This window comes from Alligator mississippiensis, chromosome 4, assembly GCF_030867095.1.
Source record: "Alligator mississippiensis isolate rAllMis1 chromosome 4, rAllMis1, whole genome shotgun sequence".
NCBI lineage: Eukaryota > Metazoa > Chordata > Crocodylia > Alligatoridae > Alligator > Alligator mississippiensis.
In genome coordinates, this window is record NC_081827.1 from 150,620,715 (window position 1) to 150,638,995 (window position 18,281).

Sequence of the window (18,281 nt, forward strand, 5' to 3'; positions counted from 1 at the left end):
TTTGTGACCATATGTATATACTGGGTGCATGTCTATAGCCATGCACCTGATTACTGTTTAGCCCACTGAATATTCCCGATACCTTCTCCTATGCTTATGCATCCAAACTGCACAAGTTATAGTGGGTAATAACATCCTAGGTCAAAAATACCAAAAAGGCTGGTTTCATAGCTGCAAAACTGCCATTTATGTGAGCCCAGGAGAGTGGGCTACATACACGTGACTCATTAGATTGCTCCATTTATCATCTGCTTCCTCATTTTTCCATCACATCTAAGGAGCTCATTGCATTCCATTCCCCAGGAATGGTCTCATCTGTAAGGCACCCCAGATGCTCCTGGGATCCCTGGCTCCTCATGCAGCTCAATTCCCACGGTAGTGGGACCTGCTGGTTGCCTTACTCCTAGTGTCATTGACCCAGTCAAATCCTTGTGCCAGTGTACACTCACACACTGCCTGCCCTGCAGTTTTTTTATTCCCCTTTGGGAAAGCTGTTTTCCTGTGAAAAAATGTCTGCCCTGCAGCCACTTCATTTTTTTCCACCAGAAATCCCTCCACAGGATATTTTCTGAACGGTCCCAGCACTTGGTGGTTGTGTCCCTGTCATGGCCTACAGCAGCCCATGCTTCTCTGCTTCTTGGTCTGCCCCATTCAGGTAAGGAACCTTCCACAGCTAGACCACTGCTGGTAGTCATTTCCCATCATTTAGGGCTTGTCTATAGTGTGGAAGGAGGGTGTCAGGGCCCTGCGAGGACCTCAGCACATCACTAATCTCTGCTGACCCAACTGAGTTCTCAGGAGACCTGAAATCTCACCACTGAGGCTGCTCGAGAACCTTCCCCAAGGCCTGCTGAAACCACGGGTTGGACAACAGCTGTGGAGGGATGAACTTAAAGCTCTCTCATTGAACCATTCCCAGACAGGAACGGATTTGTGGATGGGGTTCAGCAGGGTGAGACTGGGGTATGATCAGGCCCTTTGGGGCCAGGGCACATTGGTGGGACAGTACCAAGTTGCTCTCTTAGATACTGCTACACTTGGTTGCATGGTATTACAGACTCAATACTAAACATAACACAACTAATTAGCATGCTGCAGCAGACTAGATTAAGTGGTGCTACTTAGCAGGCATTGGAACAGGTGCTGGGCATGTGTAGAGGTGCTCCTCCCCCCTGGAGGTGGATTTGCTTCTCACCTTGACTGTCTGGAGGTACATGGGCATTACTCAATGCAGGCTCCTCCACACTATCGTAATCCAGCTGGAAATCCCCAGGGGAAGCTTCCTCTGCACAAAAGAAATACCACACTCAACTTTCCTTCCCCAGTGCCGATTTCTCCAGGCGTCTAGTTCCCCAGCAAATACCTGCTGTCTTGGACATAGGGCTGTTTTCTCTGGCATTACAAGCAATCTCTCAGAGTGATTCAGGTGGAAAGGGAAGAGTAATGAGTGTTGGTAAAACAGGATTTGGTCCTACTTCAGTTCTTCATGAATACCTAAGCACACAAGCATGCCCAAGTACATCCCCTACTCCTGGGATAATGTATGCGACTAGGGTCAGGATCTGTGCTGGTGCTGACTAGCATTGGATTCCTTCAAAGACGGTAGCATCATCACCTGATCCAGCCTTGTCAGAGTGAAACCACACTCTACCGGTTCTGGGTTCAAGTCCTTGTGCAGATTAGAATGCAACCTGGGCTCTGTGCTCATGGCAGGGAGGCAGGGAAGTAAGAGCTTGGCCACTGATCTAGGTTTGCTCAGTGATAGATTTTTTATTGCTCAGCATCTTATTACTTTCTCCATTCCCTGCCCAAATCTCACGTGCAAGAAGTGTCTGGATCTGACCCCATATTCCCATCAGGATGCTCTCTGAACATCTTGTTAAATCTGACCCATTCCACTGTCTCACATGAATGCTAAACAGGAGGAATGTACACAGGAAATGCCCAGGAAACTGAATTTCCCCCTTGGATCTGGGCCTCTATCTCTGGGCTCTGCCTTCCCCCATTACCTTGTGCTGATCCAAGGTCATTTCCCTCCTCGCTGTCCCCAGTGTAATACTGCAGCTTCATCATGGAGTCCTCCGAGTAGGAGACTGGAGGGTGAGAGACAGTGTGTTATCCACATGAGCCCTGTTGAACTGACTGGTGGCTAGACACCTGGGGAGGAGGGAGCCTATACAACAGAGAAGGGACGGCAGTGGGAAAACTATTTAGACTGCCCCTGCCCATATGCTCCTATGGATGACCTCTTACAGTATCCATGCAGGCTCTGTTCCTAGACTGCAGCATGGGCAGAGGGAGACAAATGCTGCCTAGAGTTGGGACAAGTGGAGTGTCTGCTGGGAAGGAAACTCATTTCTAGACCTCCTGTAACATCCTGTTCTCACCCCAGGCCCAGTACCTGCAGCCTTCCAGGGCTCAGAGGGCTGCAAAGTGAGGGTGTAGTTGTTATGGAGGTGCTTTCTAACATCTTTTACTTGCAAAAGCACATTTACAAATAGCAAATGTTAAACTTGTGCAAAATAGTTATGGAAATAAGTGTGATACATTGCGGGATACAAACCCCCCCACAAAGAATATACTGAACTTATCAAAGCCACAAACGTGTACAAACACCCTTTGACACCTGCTGTGTGTTGGCAATGGGGCACACGCCTGAGTGACCAAACATCTCCAGCTTGTCCCTCATCAAATTATAATCAATCTCCTCATACACAGCATCAGGCAATGGTCCTGAGTATATTCTGGAGCCTGAAAACAAAAGGCAGGGTTCACATAGGATCATGGCAACAGGAAATGTTAAGAGGTTCTCCAGCCCGTCCCTTTGGAGCTCAGCTGAGCCCTACAGCACAGTTCTGCTTTCTTGTCCAGTCTACAGAAAAATATCCAGTGCGACACTGCCCAAGCTTATTCAACAACTTCCCTCTGGAGACTGTTGCAGGACCGCTCCTCTGTCACAAAATATTTTTATATACGCAGCCTACACCTTCCCTTTCTACTACTTTCATTTTAGTACTCCTGACACTTCCCCAGTTTCATCTATTGGAAACCTGTAAATATATTCACACATGCACATGCACGCACAATACTTACATTGACTTTGGTTTTCATGGGAAGTTATAACCTCCTGATTGAAGTAAGGTAGCAGCTGCCACCCAGCACTTGGCCAAGTATAAGGATTTTTTTTCCTTCTCCACATATCCTTTTTCCCACCTTGCTTTTTCTTTGCTTCTTTCTCTTTCATTGCAAACTGCTTCCCTCATATTTCCTTCCCTCATAGAGAACAGCTGGACCAAAACTATGTTCATATTTCCAAACTCTTTCATCTCCTTTTCTATCTTGCTTTGTCCTGACCACCCTTGTGAGGCTGTCTCAGTTGAGCTTTGTACCTATATTTATTTGTAGCCCTGTTCAATTCTACTGCAAGTTCACTGATGGATGGCTTTATTTCACAGACAAGCTGGATCTCCCTGTGGCAGACTTTCAGCATCCTCCCCTCCTCAGCTATACCTCCCATTACCTGCAAGGCCTAGGTTGCATCACAGCTCTGCCTACATCCTTCCCCTCACTAATTATTTATATATATTTTTTCTATCTCAGACCAATGAGTCTCACCTCTGCGCAGTGCCCTGGCGCTTCTCACCTTTCCCCCCAGAATGATCAGGACGAGACAGAGAAGGGCCCCCAGGACAATGCAGATGACAATGGGCACCATGTCTCTCCCACCTGTCAGAGATGGGTGCTGAGGTGTTTCTGGAAAGAAAAGAACATGCAATATGCACAGACTATTCTGTGAGAAGCAGGTGGGCATAGGGGGAGGACATGGACAAGCTTGAGAGAGTCCAGAGAAAAGCCACCCCTATGGTCAGTCTTGCACAGCAAGCCATATGAGGAAAGGCTGAGGGACCTGGAACTCCTCAGCCTGAAAAAGTGAAATAAGCTCCCTCTAGAGGTGGTGCAATTGCCAACCCTGTAAATCTTCATGAGGAGCCTGGACGGTCACCTTCCTGGGGTCACCTGACCCCAGGTGTCTTTCCTGCCTGGTGCAGGGGCTGGACCCGATGATCTTCCAAGATCCCTTCCAGCCTTACAATCTAGGACTCTGTAGTCTCTAATTGCACCACGCAAGGCATCAGGATCAGTGCTAGAACACAGGCAGTTTGTCATGGGCGCAGTCGTACCAGGAGCCACTGGACAGGAATGGCTCCTGCTCAGCACCCCTGCAGCTCCCACCCCAGGTAACATTCTTAGTGGACCCTCACTCCAGCGGGAGAAGCTCATTCTCTCAGGATGAAAACAACATTGCCTTTGTGCCACCCAAATATATGTTTATGGAGGCAAAAAGGCCAAGCAGATAGATGTCCATACCCCTTGTTGAACCACCTATGCCCAGAAAGTGTGGCTGAGACTGCTGTTATCAATTTGCATAGCTTTATTGTGGCCAATGTCCATTATTTTTATCATGGAATAAAGTATGTCAGCTATAAGAGAACGATCAAGGAAAATGCGATGCCTTTACTGAACGGGGGAGGGAACCTAGTGGCGCATGATTCAGAAAAGGCCCTAGTACTCAGTACCCTTTTTAAACTCAGTCTTCACAGGCAAGATCAGCTCTCAGACTACTGCAATTAGCATCACAGTTTGGGAAGGAGGTCAGCAGCCAACAGTGGTGAAAGGACAGATTAAAGCAGTGGTGGGCAATTACTCCAGCTGGAGGGCCCCTTGATGAGTTTTAGGGAACATTACAGACGAGATGCACTTGAGGGTGCTGAGGGAGTTGGCCAATGTAATTGCAGAGCCACTGGCCACGATCTTTGAAAACTCCTGGTGACTGGGAGAGGTCCTGCACAATTGAAAAAGGTGAAAATGTAGTGTGCATCTTTAAGAAAGGAAGGAAAGAGGATCTGGGGAACTATAGAGTAGACAACCTCACCTCAGTCCCTGGTAAAATCATGGAGCAGGTCCTCAAGGAATGCATTTCTGAGCACTTGGAGGAGAAGAAGGTGATTAGGAACAATCAGTGTAGATTCACCAAGGGCAAGTCATGCCTGACCAACCGAAGTCCCTTCTCTGGTGAGATGATTGGCTCTATGAAGGTGGGGGACAGTACTGGATGTGGTATACCTTGACTTTAGCAAGGCTTTTGATACTGTTTCCTAGAACATTCTTGCAAACAGGCTAAGGAAGCATGGGTTGGATGAATGGACTGTTAAGTGGATAGGAAACTGGCTGGATCATCATGCTCAATGTAAGGTTGGCAGCTGGTATCATGTGAAGAAGCCCAAGGGTCAGTCCTGGGGCCAATCTTGTTCAATATCTTTATCAATGACCTGGAAGATGGGATGAAGTGCACTTGAAGAGATTCTGCAGATGACAGCAAGCTCTGGGGAGTAGTAGATATGCTGGCAGGTTTAGCAGGGACTTTGAAAAATTGGAGGATTGGATGAAAAGAAATCTCATGAGGTTCAATAAGGAAGAGTGCAAAGTCCTGCCCTTAGGATGAAACAATCCCATGCACTGGTAAAGGCTGGGGACCTAATGGCTAAGCAGCAGCTCTGCAGAAAAGGCCCCGGGGGTTACAGAAGACTATCAGCTGAATAGGGGCCATCAGTGTGCTCTTTTTGCAAAGAAAGCTAGCTGCATACTGGGCTGCGTTAATAGAAGCATTGCCATCAGATTGAGGGATGTGATATTCCCCTTCTAATTGGCACTGGTGAGGCCACACTTGGAGTAATGTGAGGTTTTGGGCCACCCACTACACAATGGATGTGCACAAATTGGCGAGAATACAGCAGAGAGTGACAAAAACAGTTAAGGAGCAAGGACACATGACTTCTGAGGAGAGACTGAGGAAACTGGACTGACTTAGTCTGGAGAAGAGAAGACTGACGAATAACAGCCTTGAACAACCTGTAGGGTTGTTCGAAACAGGGTGTAGCTAGATTGTGTTGCAGATGACAGAACAAGGAGAAATGTTACAGAAAGGGAAGTTTAGGCTTGGTATAATAAGGTGCTTGCTCACGAGGAGGCTAGCAAAGTACAGGAACAGGTTACCCACAGACGTTGTAGGATCTCCATTCTTGGAGGTTTTTAAGACCTGGCTGGGCAGAGCCTTGGCTGCAATGAGCTAGTTGGGGATGGTCCTGCATGCAGGAGGGGGTTGGACTGGATAACCTTCTGAGGTCCCTCCCAACTCTAAATGTCTATGAGTCTATGATCTCTATACACAGGAAACACAACACTCGTCACACAGGATACAAGGCCTCTGACTGATGCCTGACAATGGTAGATTTGTGTTTCACTCAATTAAGTCAGCAGTGAAAGGACATATCCCACCATAGCTGATCCACTTCAGATGGCCACATCTTTTTATACCCTCAGGCTGGAGGTTACAGGTTATCCCCCGGGGAATTCAGTACCAGTGAAATGTAACCCAAGTGGGACGAGGGCATTTTTTACCTGTTTTCAGTGGGGATGCAGTGGTCTCTGTCCCATCTGCAAAGAAAGAGAGAAGGAGAGTTGAAGTCTGGAGTCAGACAGAGATGACTCTGCTCTGGGTGGCGTGCTGAAGGAGTTTGGTGCACAGGTGGTTTTCTCTTCCATCCTACCAGTGACCAGACGAGGAAAACGGCAGGAGAACTGCATCAGAGAGACCAACTGGCAGCTTCGGCAGTGGTGTCTCAAGGCAGGCTTCGGCTTCCTGGACAATGACCCGCACATCACGACGAGGGACATGCTCAGCTGGGATGGGCTTCACCTGTCCCCCAAAGGTAAGCGTGTGTTTTCTACTAGGTTGGCGGATCTCCTCCGGCGGGCTTTAAACTAGGCTCATCGGGGGGAGGGGAGTACGAGGGCAGGGGAAGCTGTGGACCACCAAACCATGTGGCACCCACAAGGACAGCCCAGCCTGAAGAAGGAGAACATTGGGAACCTGAAAGCCATGGGGAGACCAGCACTATAGAACAGGTAAGAAACAAGAAGGTAAGAAACAATGGGCCCCTTGGGACTCGGAGCAGGGGGGCAGCAAAGGCACCAGTCGCAGGGCTCAAGTGCCTATATACTAATGCTAGGAGCATGGGGAACAAGCAGGATGAATTAGCGCTCCTGCTTGCACTAAACACCTATGACTTAGTGGGGCTAACAGAGACCTGGTGGGATTCATCCCATGACTGGGCGGTACATATGGAGGGCTATAGATTGTATAGAAAGGACAGGTCGGGGAAGAAAGGTGGGGGGGGTTGCACTTTATGTCAGTGAGCAATATACATCAACCCTCATCAAGACAGAATCTGAGGTTGAGGAAGTAGAAGGATTGTGGGTTAGGCTACATGGGGGGCAAGGAGAAAGGTATTTGGTGGTAGGGGTCTGTTACAGACCCCCACACCAAGGGGAAGAAATAGATGCGGGACTCCTGAGGCAACTCTCGGAGACCATAAAAGCTAAAGAGGCGGTAGTCATGGGGGACCTAAACTACCCGGACATCTGCTGGGAGACGCAAACAGCAAGGTCCCATCGCTCACGCAGGTTTCTAACCTGTATACAGGACCTCCACCTGACACAGGAGGTGCATGGTCCCACTAGGGGGAATGCCATACTGGATCTGGTATTGGCAACAGGAGATGACATGATAGGGGACCTCCAGATCGGTAGCCATTTGGGAGACAGTGATCACCTTATAATAGAATTCAACATAAGACGGCGAGTGGGTAAGGTAACTAGTAGGGTGAAAGTGCTAGACTTTAGCAAAGCTGATCTCAATGCACTCAGGCGATTAGTCAAGGAAGCACTGCAGAGCAGGAGTTTTGATGGGATGGGAGCCCAAGAAGGGTGGCTGTGCCTTAAGGAAACGATCCTTCAGGCACAAAGCAAGACGATCCCCGAGCGAGGCAAAAAAGGGAAAGGGCCCAGGAGGCTTCCATGGCTGACCAGAGAAATCCAGAGCAGCTTAAGGGCCAAAAGGGGAGCACATAAAAAGTGGAAACAGGGTGAGATCACTAAAGATGAATATACCTCCTCTGCTCATGCTTGTAGGGAGGCAGTTAGGCGGGCCAAAGCTACCATGGAGCTGAGGATGGCAACCCAAGTAAAAGACAACAAGAAATTGGTTTTTAGATATATTGGGAGTAAAAGGAAGGCCCAGGGAGGAATAGGACCGCTGCTAAATGGGCAGAAACAATTGGTGACAGATAGGGGGGACAAGGCTGAACTGCTCAACGAGTTCTTTGCCTCAGTGTTCCTAAGTGAGGGGCACGACAAGTCTCTCACTGGGGTTGTAGAGAGGCAGCAGCAAGGCGCCAGACTTCCATACGTAGATCCTGAGGTGGTGCAGAGTCATTTGGAAGAACTGGATGCCTTTAAATCGGCAGGCCCGGATGGGCTCCATCCGAGGGTGCTGAAGGCACTGGCCGACATCATTGCAGAGCCACTGGCGGGAATATTCGAACTCTCGTGGCCACGGGCCAAGTCCCGGAGGACTGGAAAAGGGCCAATGTGGTCCCCATTTTCAAGAAGGGGAGGAAAGAGGACCCGGGCAACTATAGGCCAGTCAGTCTTACCTCCATCCTTGGTAAAGTCTTTGAAAAAATTATCAAGGCTCACATTTGTGAGAGCCCGGCAGGGCAAATTATGCTGAGGGGAAACCAGCATGGGTTTGCGGTGGGCAGATCATGCCTGACCAATCTAGTCTCTTTCTATGACCAGGTTACGAAATGCCTGGACACAGGAGGAGGGGTGGATTTCGTATACTTAGACTTCAGGAAGGCCTTCGATACGGTATCCCACCCCATACTGGTGAACAAGCTAAAAGGCTGTGATGTGGATGACTGCACAGTCCGGTGGGTGGCGAATTGGCTAGAGGGTCGCACCCAAAGGGTCGTGGTAGATGGGTCGGTCTCGACCTGGAAGGGTGTGGGCAGTGGGGTCCCGCATGCCTCGGTCCTTGGACCGATACTCTTTAATGTCTTCATCAGCGACTTGGACGAGGGAGTCAAATGTACTCTGTCCAAGTTTGCAGATGACACAAAGCTATGGGGAGAAGTGGACACGCCGGAGGGCAGGGAACAGCTGCAGGCAGACCTGGATAGGTTGGACAAGTGGGCAGAAAACAACAGGATGCAGTTCAACAAGGAGAAATGCAAAGTGCTGCACCTAGGGAGGAAAAATGTCCAGCACACCTACAGCCTAGGGAATGACCTGCTGGGTGGCACAGAGGTGGAAAGGGATCTTGGAGTCCTAGTGGACTCCAAGATGAACATGAGCCAGCAGTGTGACGAAGCTATCAGAAAAGCCAATGGCACTTTATCGTGCATCAGCAGATGCATGACGAATAGGTCCAAGGAGGTGATACTTCCCCTCTATAGGGTGCTGGTCAGACCGCAGTTGGAGTACTGCGTGCAATTCTGGGCGCCACACTTCAAGAAGGATGCGGATAACCTGGAGAGGGTCCAGAGAAGGGCCACTTGTATGGTCAAGGGCCTGCAGACCAAGCCCTACGAGGAGAGACTAGAGAAACTGGACCTTTTCAGCCTCCGCAAGAGAAGGTTGAGAGGCGACCTTGTGGCTGCCTATAAGTTCATCACGGGGGCACAGAAGGGAATTGGTGAGTATTTATTCACCAAGGCGCCCCCGGGGATTACAAGAAACAATGGCCACAAGCTAGCAGAGAGCAGATTTAGATTGGACATTAGGAAGAACTTCTTCACAGTTCGAGTGGCCAAGGTCTGGAACGGGCTCCCAAGGGAGGTGGTGCTCTCCCCTACCCTGGGGGTCTTCAAGAGGAGGTTAGACGAGTATCTAGCTGGGGTCATCTAGACCCAGCACTCTTTCCTGCTTATGCAGGGGGTCAGACTCGATGATCTATTGAGGTCCCTTCCGACCCTAACATCTATGAATCTATGAATCTATGACAGGCTTGTTACCAGGAGAATATCACCTCTGAGAGTTAAAATGAAAATCTTGTATGTGGAGACCCGGTGAAGAGGACTGTGAGGTGGGGCAATGGGCTATCACTGCTTCATTTCTGGATTTGATGCAAGCTGACAGGGAGCTGATGGCTAGGGTCCCCTTCTCAGCAGCCCTCTGAGGAACAATTAGGAAATAGCGTAGACATAGCCTGTGTATCTGCACACCTCACCTGCACATCACATCTACACTCTGCCTCCTTCTGGGAAATGCGGATGGCAAACATGTGAGCTCCGCTGCAGAGCTGGAGTCAGATACTTTCAGCTCATCTTTTCCAGAGGGTAGTGTCTTTAAAGCCGCAAATCCAGGGCTATCCTCAAGAACAGAGTCTACTTCTAAGAAGATAGAAACAAATGTGCGAGGACCTCTGAGCTGATACAGACTGGAAGCATAACTCACGACCAAAAACCAAGTGTTGGAAACAGCCAAACACCAACTACAGTCAAAGGTAGCAGGACCCCAGGATACTGTAAAGATCTTACTCCTTATAACTGGCACACACAGCCAGCCCATGCACAAACACGCAGTGTGTAAAGAACAAGCTGGGTTACATGGAGACACTGGTGATCAAGAAGAGGTCCATTCCCTTTGGCACTGGGAGGGATGAATAACACAGCAGCACAATGGGGCACGTATATATGCATATGTGGGGACTGGTGCTACATGGGCTGATGCCTCTGAAAACTGGGCCCACAGAGGCATTTTCCCAGCCCAGCCATAAGACAGCTACATCAAGGACATGGGGTCTGTTCTGTGGCCAGTCAGGAGGATCTAGCCAAGGAAACACATTTCCCACCCCACCTCCAAACCTGCATCATGGATGTAAAAAACTGTCACTCACTGGTGCAGATCACAGCAGCATCTTCCTTATGCTGGCATCTACTGTTTCCCCAGGGCTCGGCACAACAGTCCCACAGAGACGACTCTGTTCCCTTGCAGTTCACCTTGTCCAGCCAGATGGGGCCAGTCCCCGCCCCGAAAGCAGCCTCGCCCAGGGCAGACACAGCAGCTCCACAGCCCCCTTGCTTGCACACAACATTGGCATCTGCGAGGTCCCAGGAATCATCAAACACCGTTCCCCAGGAGCCGTGGTGCCAAACCTCCACTCTCCCCGAGCATCTGTCCTGTGTTCCCACAATGCGGAGCTTCTCTTTGTCTGAGAAAGGCAAAAACCTCACGTTACTAAGACAGCTGGGAACGGCCTTAGAAATGTAAAATGGGGATGCAGGGAAAGGCAGAGGTACCTGTGCAGTCTGTGGAGTTTGGACATGCAAGAAACCGTGTCAGCGTTGTGTTCTCTTTTTTTCCTAAGGAGAAAAAGGATAAATTCTCTGAATGGACCGGTTAATGTGTGTACGCGCCATGGGGAAGAGTAGAACTTAGCAGTAGGGTAAATCCTAATATCACTCTTCTATCAATATGAATTTAAACTTGCTTAAAATAATAGATAAAGTGTTCTTGTTTTCAGATTGTAATGGTTATTATGCAGTTGTGTGCAGCTCCCTGCTAGCTGTATTGCTCTATGGGCATCTCTCTCTATGTGCAGTAACTGTAATCCCTAACAAAGAGCTTTGGGCAATTACACACACAGACACTTTCCCCTTAGCTCAAATTAAACCATTATTCTGGGAATCCTCAGCAAGAAATAGTGGCACAAGAGCTGGTGTGACAAAAAAAATTCTGATCCAAAATCCATTTTCTCTGTACATGTAAACTTTATATTCACAGGTGTGTGCAGAACAGAAATGTGCGCATGTACACAGATGGAAAGTTAATACACACTGAAACCTCACAGCCTGGTCACATGTAGGGCTGCACATGCCAAAATGTCTAAGTCCCACACAGATGCAAACATGACACTCTAAGGAAGGAAACTTTTTTGAATCGCCCTAAGTGGCTCCACTTTAGAAAGTCAGCTTCATTTGTAATCAACTTTTAAATTTCTTTTCAATGGAATATTCTTAGTCCTCTCATAGCCAATGAGAAATGTTTCTCTCATTGGTTGGAATATAAAAATGTATACATTAAAAAGAAAAGGAAAAGCAAAATCAGACCATTTTAACTGAGCATGTGATGGACTGTGTGTGCACGTATATGCATGATTGTGCCCAAGTGTGCTTGCATACATGTTTGTGTGCAAAAAGTCTCAAAATTACCAGCACAAGTAATGTGGGTCTCTTCTCCCCGGTCACGACATGAGTGAGGGTCCCATGGCTTTGATGGACACTCCCACAGGGAGCTGTGCTGCTCCCGGCACTGAACACGGTCCAGCCATGTGGGGCCAGAACCTTGTCCGTATAAATAGTCTTCTGCAAATTCTCCTCCATTCCCGCAGCCCAGCTGCTTGCATACAATGTCCACAGTGGCTTGAGCCATCGGACTGGAGCAAACACTTCCCCACGTCCCATTGTAGAAAACCTCCAGACGACCGGAACAATCATCACCATTCACCAGCCTCAGATCCATGAATTCTAGAAGGAAATGCACAGGACATGAAGAGAGATGTGAAGAGTAAAACCCTGGAGATCACTAATATTCCTGTATGCTTCTGTACACAGGTGCCACAGAGGATGACTCCAAAGGTCAGCAACTCTTTTAGGCACTGCAGGGCCATTATTAATATCTGACAAGGAATGATGAACTATGAACATCATATTTCCCAACATTTACAACCAGTTATAGATGAGCTAGAGACATCATTGACTGCCCACTATCACTAGGGAAGGCCAAAGATTTCTCCAGTACTCTCAGGTGGGAACTGATGAGTATCAGCATAAATATGGCCAAGCAGATAGTATGATAACCTTGGTATGTTAGGCAGAGAAACAAAAAGGAAAGAGATGTGACCCAGCATTGCCAAGATCCTGTCCTTCCTCCTGGAACTATTTACCACATCCAGAGTTAAACATGCGGATCCTCAGATCAGCCTCCTCAGTCATGTCTAGATTCACGAATGGCCCTTTTTGTAGATGACACTTAGGATGTCTTACCTGTATTTAGAACAAGGGTGTACACCTGTTCAAGCAGGGCAACTTGGGATAAGCACACTCTTATCACAACCAAGTTAGTACCTTTGCAGGAAGAGTATCTCCAGGTCAAATTAAGTAGTGTGCGTTCTTCTGTTATCTGATTGCTCCGTTGATATAATGCAATCTGCAGCTTCTGGCCAGGGACTGCTGCTGGTCACTCTAATAGGATGGTTGCCCCAGGGGCAGCCATGGCACCCCCTCTTCTCTGTTCCTGTTCTGCCTTGACAATTGTTACCTTCCCTCTATTCTCCAATATGCCATGCCTTGATTTTCTTAGTAAAGTTTGGAAAGGGAGGCTAGCCCCAGAGCCTTAGAGCAAAGTTCATGCTGGCCTCCTGCAGACAGATCTCATCAGATTCTGTTAGACTACCTTCGGTCCTCACCCTTCATTGGCCCTCCCAGCCCATACTTGTCCCCCAGGAAACTTATTGCCTTATTCGCTAATCACAGCCTCTGAACATCCCCTACACGTGTGCCCATGCCTCTCAGGTGTTTCCAGTTGTTACAAAAATGGGCACTTAGCTCAAGCCACCAGGTCACCTTAGACCTCTGTCCCCTTATTGGAGTCTCAGCCTTCTTGGCTTCTGCTGCTGTGCCTTGGCTGGTCCCTTTGCCTTAGCCCCACTGCACTGGGTCTGGCATTTCAGGCTCCAGCCCTTGTTTAGTCACTTGGGCTCTGAACTCCACCCATCACCTTCTAGATTGCCTATTATAATCTAAAGAAAACATGTCCTAAGTCTTTCAAATGACAAGGCCCTATGTGCTGGAAAACTGTCATCCTTGTATTGATGGACTGCTGACAGTATGTAAGCAAGGAGGAGACAGACAGAGACAGCCAGGGAGAGTGCCTAGCATTCTCAGCTCTCCCCCAAAATGTGAGCCCACTTCCTTAAATCCTTGGTACCTAGGCCCACAAGAGCAGTCACACAACAAACCTGAGCAGAGCACTCCTGCATCCTCCTTGTGCCTGCAGTCGTGCTGCCCCCAGCCCCTGGAAGGGCACTCCCAGAGCTCGGATTCATTTCCAGAGCAGTTCACTTCATCCAGCCAGATCTGTCCTGAGCCTTCTCCATAATGAGCGGAGGCAGCTGCTTCGATGGCGTGTCCACATCCCAGCTGTTTGCAAACCACGTTGGAGTCAGACAAGTCCCAGGAATCATCACACACTGTCCCCCAGGTGCCCTGGTAGTAAATCTCCACTCTCCCAGCGCAGTGACCCATCGCATTTACCAGTCTGAGCTGCCTGCTTCCTGCAGGGAGAAAGCCCAGCTCTTAATGGTGTAGGGGTGATGGTAACTGAAAGCTTTCCTGCAAATCAATATTAATGCTTCATCGGCTGAAACACTAAAATACTTCAAGATTTGTTTTGAACGAGAAAAACATAAACATTGCAAGAAGTCTATAGACTAAGGAAATAATGGAAACTTTCTTGAGGAGGCATTGATTCCAGTCATGTAAGGAAAGGACCTACTCCTGAATGTCTTCCTTAGCATAGTAGTCTTGGTGCGACATATATTTGGCTAGAATTAGTCAAGGGATTAGGGATTTAATGAACCTCTGTTCTTTGAAAACCTGAGTACATTCAAATGGCTTTTAGGTGAGAATTACCAACGGTGTCCTGGGAATGTATTATTAGCTAGGGAAATTACTCAACCCCCCCCCCCCCCCGTCCCCCCCAAAAAAAGAGAGAACAAAACAAACCGAAAAGACAAACACAAAACCCCAAGCACCAATAGCAACACCACCGTGATATTCTTTTGAACTGATAAACAATTTCTGAGAAAAGAGCATTAGGGAGAACAGCTGTGACAGCCACATTGGGCCTGGTTACATGTTGCACTTCGAGTTTCTCAAGTGCTGTTGGGTGTTAGTGAGATTGCAACAGTCACACTGTACGGCTGAAAACCTGCTTTGACTGCCCGCCCATTTGCACAGCTGTGACTTGCCATAAAAAGGCTGGTAAGCAGGGGCCTGACTAGGAGATACAGTTGTGACCTGCCACTAGAGAGCCAGCGAGCAAGGGCAGGCAAGCTTCTTTGGGTAAATCTGGTATCTTTAATTAGATCAACCCAAATATTTAGAAACATTCCTTTTAGCAAGCTTCCGGCACAAGCCTCCTTTGTCAGGCTGAGGAAGCATTTGCAGGTGGTCTGTGCTCTTCCTGGACGGAGTGGTAAAGCAGCCAGAGGTCAGTACGTATGCAAGAAAGCCAGTCAGTTAAAATGGGTGTGAGGCCAGGGCTTTCAAGACAAAAGCTTAATGGGCACTACAGTTAGGGCGGGTCTGAGAGCCGCTCTTATTACAATGCCCACAGAATCTCATGCATCAGTGCTTCCATGTTTCAAAGTGGTGGGCACAGTGTGGGGAGAGCGGGCAGGGGGGATCCAGGCCCTGGATGGTCACATTCCTCCTGCACAGGGAGAGCGTGTCGGTAGGATTTTCAGGGGAAGTTACCTGAACAAACAACACCAACATCCGCAGTGATTCTTGCCTGCTCGGTCTCAGACAGGTTGCTGTTGCAGTGTCAGATTGGACTTGTGTCCTGCACATCACACACCTCTAAGCCCCACAGGGCCCGTCCCTTGCTCAGACTTTGGCAGGTTGTAGGTGCTCTCAGCAACTCCGCAGTGCAGCTGCCTGCACACCACGCTGGCATCCTTCATGTCCCACTGATCATCCAGGACTCTGTCCCACATACCGCCGAGGGAAATCTCTACTCTGCCATCACACCGGCTCTCTCCTGTCAGCAGTCTGAGGGATTCAGTTTGTCCTGGGGCCAGGAAAGGAGGGGAATGAATGGAATAAACTGTTATACATTAGGGACGTTACTGCCCATGATGGAGTCTGTGGGGGCATCTACACGAGATGTTTAATGTGGAGCTGCCTAATTACGAACGCAGTAAAGTCTCTGCGTCTACATGTGCAGCCCCATTACTCTGCAGGAAACTAATAAGTGTTGCCATATTTTAGTCCATGTAAACACAAGTACTAATGTGCAGTCATGTTATTTAGTGTGCTGCAACATGTGTATATGGTGATGGGGATAGCAGGGCCAGGAGGGTGCTAAAGTGTAGGGGGCTGCTTGCTGGCCCCTCCGCAGCACGTTTGGCTAGGTCTAAGCAGTTCTGGGCCGTCAGGCTGACTTCACCACCACCCCGGGTCCCCTGCCAGCAGGAGCTACTCCAAGCCAGCTCCATATGCTGTAGTTCTGAGTGCACATGTAAATGTGGCATCCAGGAGCAATAGCCTCAATAAGATATGGCAAAAGTAGTGACACTGGGTGTGCTGCTCTGATACAAGGCTCATCTTCTGCCACTGGGGCATTATTTGAACCAGTAACTAGGCTGTTCCTACAGTACTGGAGCACTCTGCCACAATCAAGACCTATCCTGTAACATCTGAAGATACCAAGGCCACCTTGACATCTCCAACTTCTAAAGAGGAAGAGTAGGGAAGGGTCTGAAGCAACCACCCCAGAGCAGAAGTGTCTCATACTATGGATGTCTAATCCAATGCACTAGGTTAGGTTGGGGGAAATGTCTGAATATAAGGGGCATTGATCCAAGGTCCTCCTGCAGTGCACTACCTCAGGCACGGGAGGAGACTGGAAACTATTGGCTGGAAAATTCTTACGTGAGAAATCCCTGTGACTTGGACCCAAACTTTCATTTATGCGAGAGCAACACAGCTAGTATTTTCCTGAATAATCCTCGAGTTAGGATCCAGCTCACCCGCCCATGCTCAGCCCAGAGGTTCCCCTTCCCTGTAGGGCCAACACCCCAAGGGGCAGGTGAAACATCCTCTATTGCTCCTGAACTTACCTGAGCAAATCACACCAGCATCATGGTCATGCGAGCACTGAGAGGCCCCCAGGGCAGTAACAGGGCAAAACCCCAAATGAGTTTCAGTTCCCTTACAGTGAAATGTGTCACCCCAGACAGGGCCAGTTACTTTTCCAAAATGCCCTCCTTCTGGAGTGGACACAGCAACTCCACAGTCGAGCTGACGGCAGAGAATGTGGGCATCAGATAAATCCCAGCACGAGTCACAGAGGGTGCCCCAGGCACCGAGCACCTGGCCCTCCACTCTCCCTGAACAAATGGAGGTGCCGTTCACCAACCTGAACCCTGGGGAGAAGGGAGAGGGCATTAAAGAGAGGAGATAAATAGCCAACAGGCCACTCTACACCAAGCAGATAAAGAAGTTGGAGGGATGTTGATTTCTTTCTCCTGGGCTTGGATTGTTTAGATCTACCAGGAGCTGATCCTAGTCATTATTCCCTACAGAGTGATGATGCGTGCAAGGGACCCATGTAATCCCCTGTAAAAGGAGATGTGCTGTTGCAGTACAGCAGCTGCTAAACTGTGCCTGCTCATGAGCCAGCAATTACCCTATGGTATCTTGAAGCCTAATGAGAGACATCTTAGACCACAGTGAAAGAAGTGTGAACTGTCACCAGTTACCTTTTGTTTATTATCAGGCAACTGCGTAGAAAAAGCCACTTCTGGGAAGCAGCTGACATCCAGTGACGCCCCTCTCCTCTGCCCCATTTTCCTACTTGATTATATAGTTTTTTAGTGATGCATCCTCATCTAGAGCATACATCCATAGCATTTTAGACATATGTTTAACACTTACTAGAGCATATGATGCCAACATCATTTCCATGTGAACATGATTGATCTCCATATGTTGTCCTGGGGCAATAAAAGAGATGAGACTCATTCCCGTTGCACTGGAACGCTTCAGTCCAAACGGGCCCTCGTCCTTCTCTGAAGAGAGCTCCTCCTGGGGTGGATACAGCTGTTCCGCACTGTAACTGATTGCAGAGGATACTGGCAGCCTTGAGATCAAAGTGGGAATCACAGATGCTTCCCCAGGTGTTTCCCCATTTTATCTCCACACGTCCTATGCAGGTCCCATTCCCTTCAACCAGACGGGCTTCAACATGACCTAGAACATCAGCAAAGGCAGGAGCTTTCAAAGGGTCTGGGTACCGCTGGATAAGAGCTGGGTACTGTTCCCCTAGAGGACGTTTGGTAACAGCTCATCGTCAAGGTGTCGATGAGGCAGACCAGCCTGGGCAAGGGGCTGTCAGGAAATCTTGCAGCAAACCCTAAGTAATGAAATCTGTCCTAGCTTAGGAACAGCAAACATCCTGACTGGCTGCTGGGAGCATTACCTATCAACACAACACCAGCTGCAGGTCTGGATCTTCAGGCAAGTTAGCAGCCCTGCACCTCCTAGTTCCCAACTCTTGTTTTCAGCTTTTTTCTGGACTTCCGATTTGGA

At 48.8% G+C, this 18,281-nt stretch overlaps 1 protein-coding gene across 1 annotated transcript; it reads right to left on the reverse strand.

Annotated features, from left to right (window-relative positions):
* Positions 1 to 1,199: 1,199 nt before the first annotated feature.
* Positions 1,200 to 15,685, reverse strand: LOC132250068 (antigen WC1.1-like). Its single transcript, XM_059726232.1, has 10 exons — positions 15,547 to 15,685; positions 13,925 to 14,239; positions 12,117 to 12,431; positions 11,205 to 11,267; positions 10,802 to 11,116; positions 6,460 to 6,495; positions 3,616 to 3,753; positions 2,627 to 2,751; positions 2,010 to 2,093; positions 1,200 to 1,285 (listed from the first exon to the last, which is right to left on the reverse strand). The coding sequence occupies exons 1-9, from the start codon at positions 15,683 to 15,685 to the stop codon at positions 2,070 to 2,072; spliced, it is 1,470 nt and encodes a 489-aa protein (XP_059582215.1). The 3' UTR covers positions 1,200 to 1,285; positions 2,010 to 2,069.
* Between the last annotated feature and the right edge of the window lie 2,596 nt (positions 15,686 to 18,281).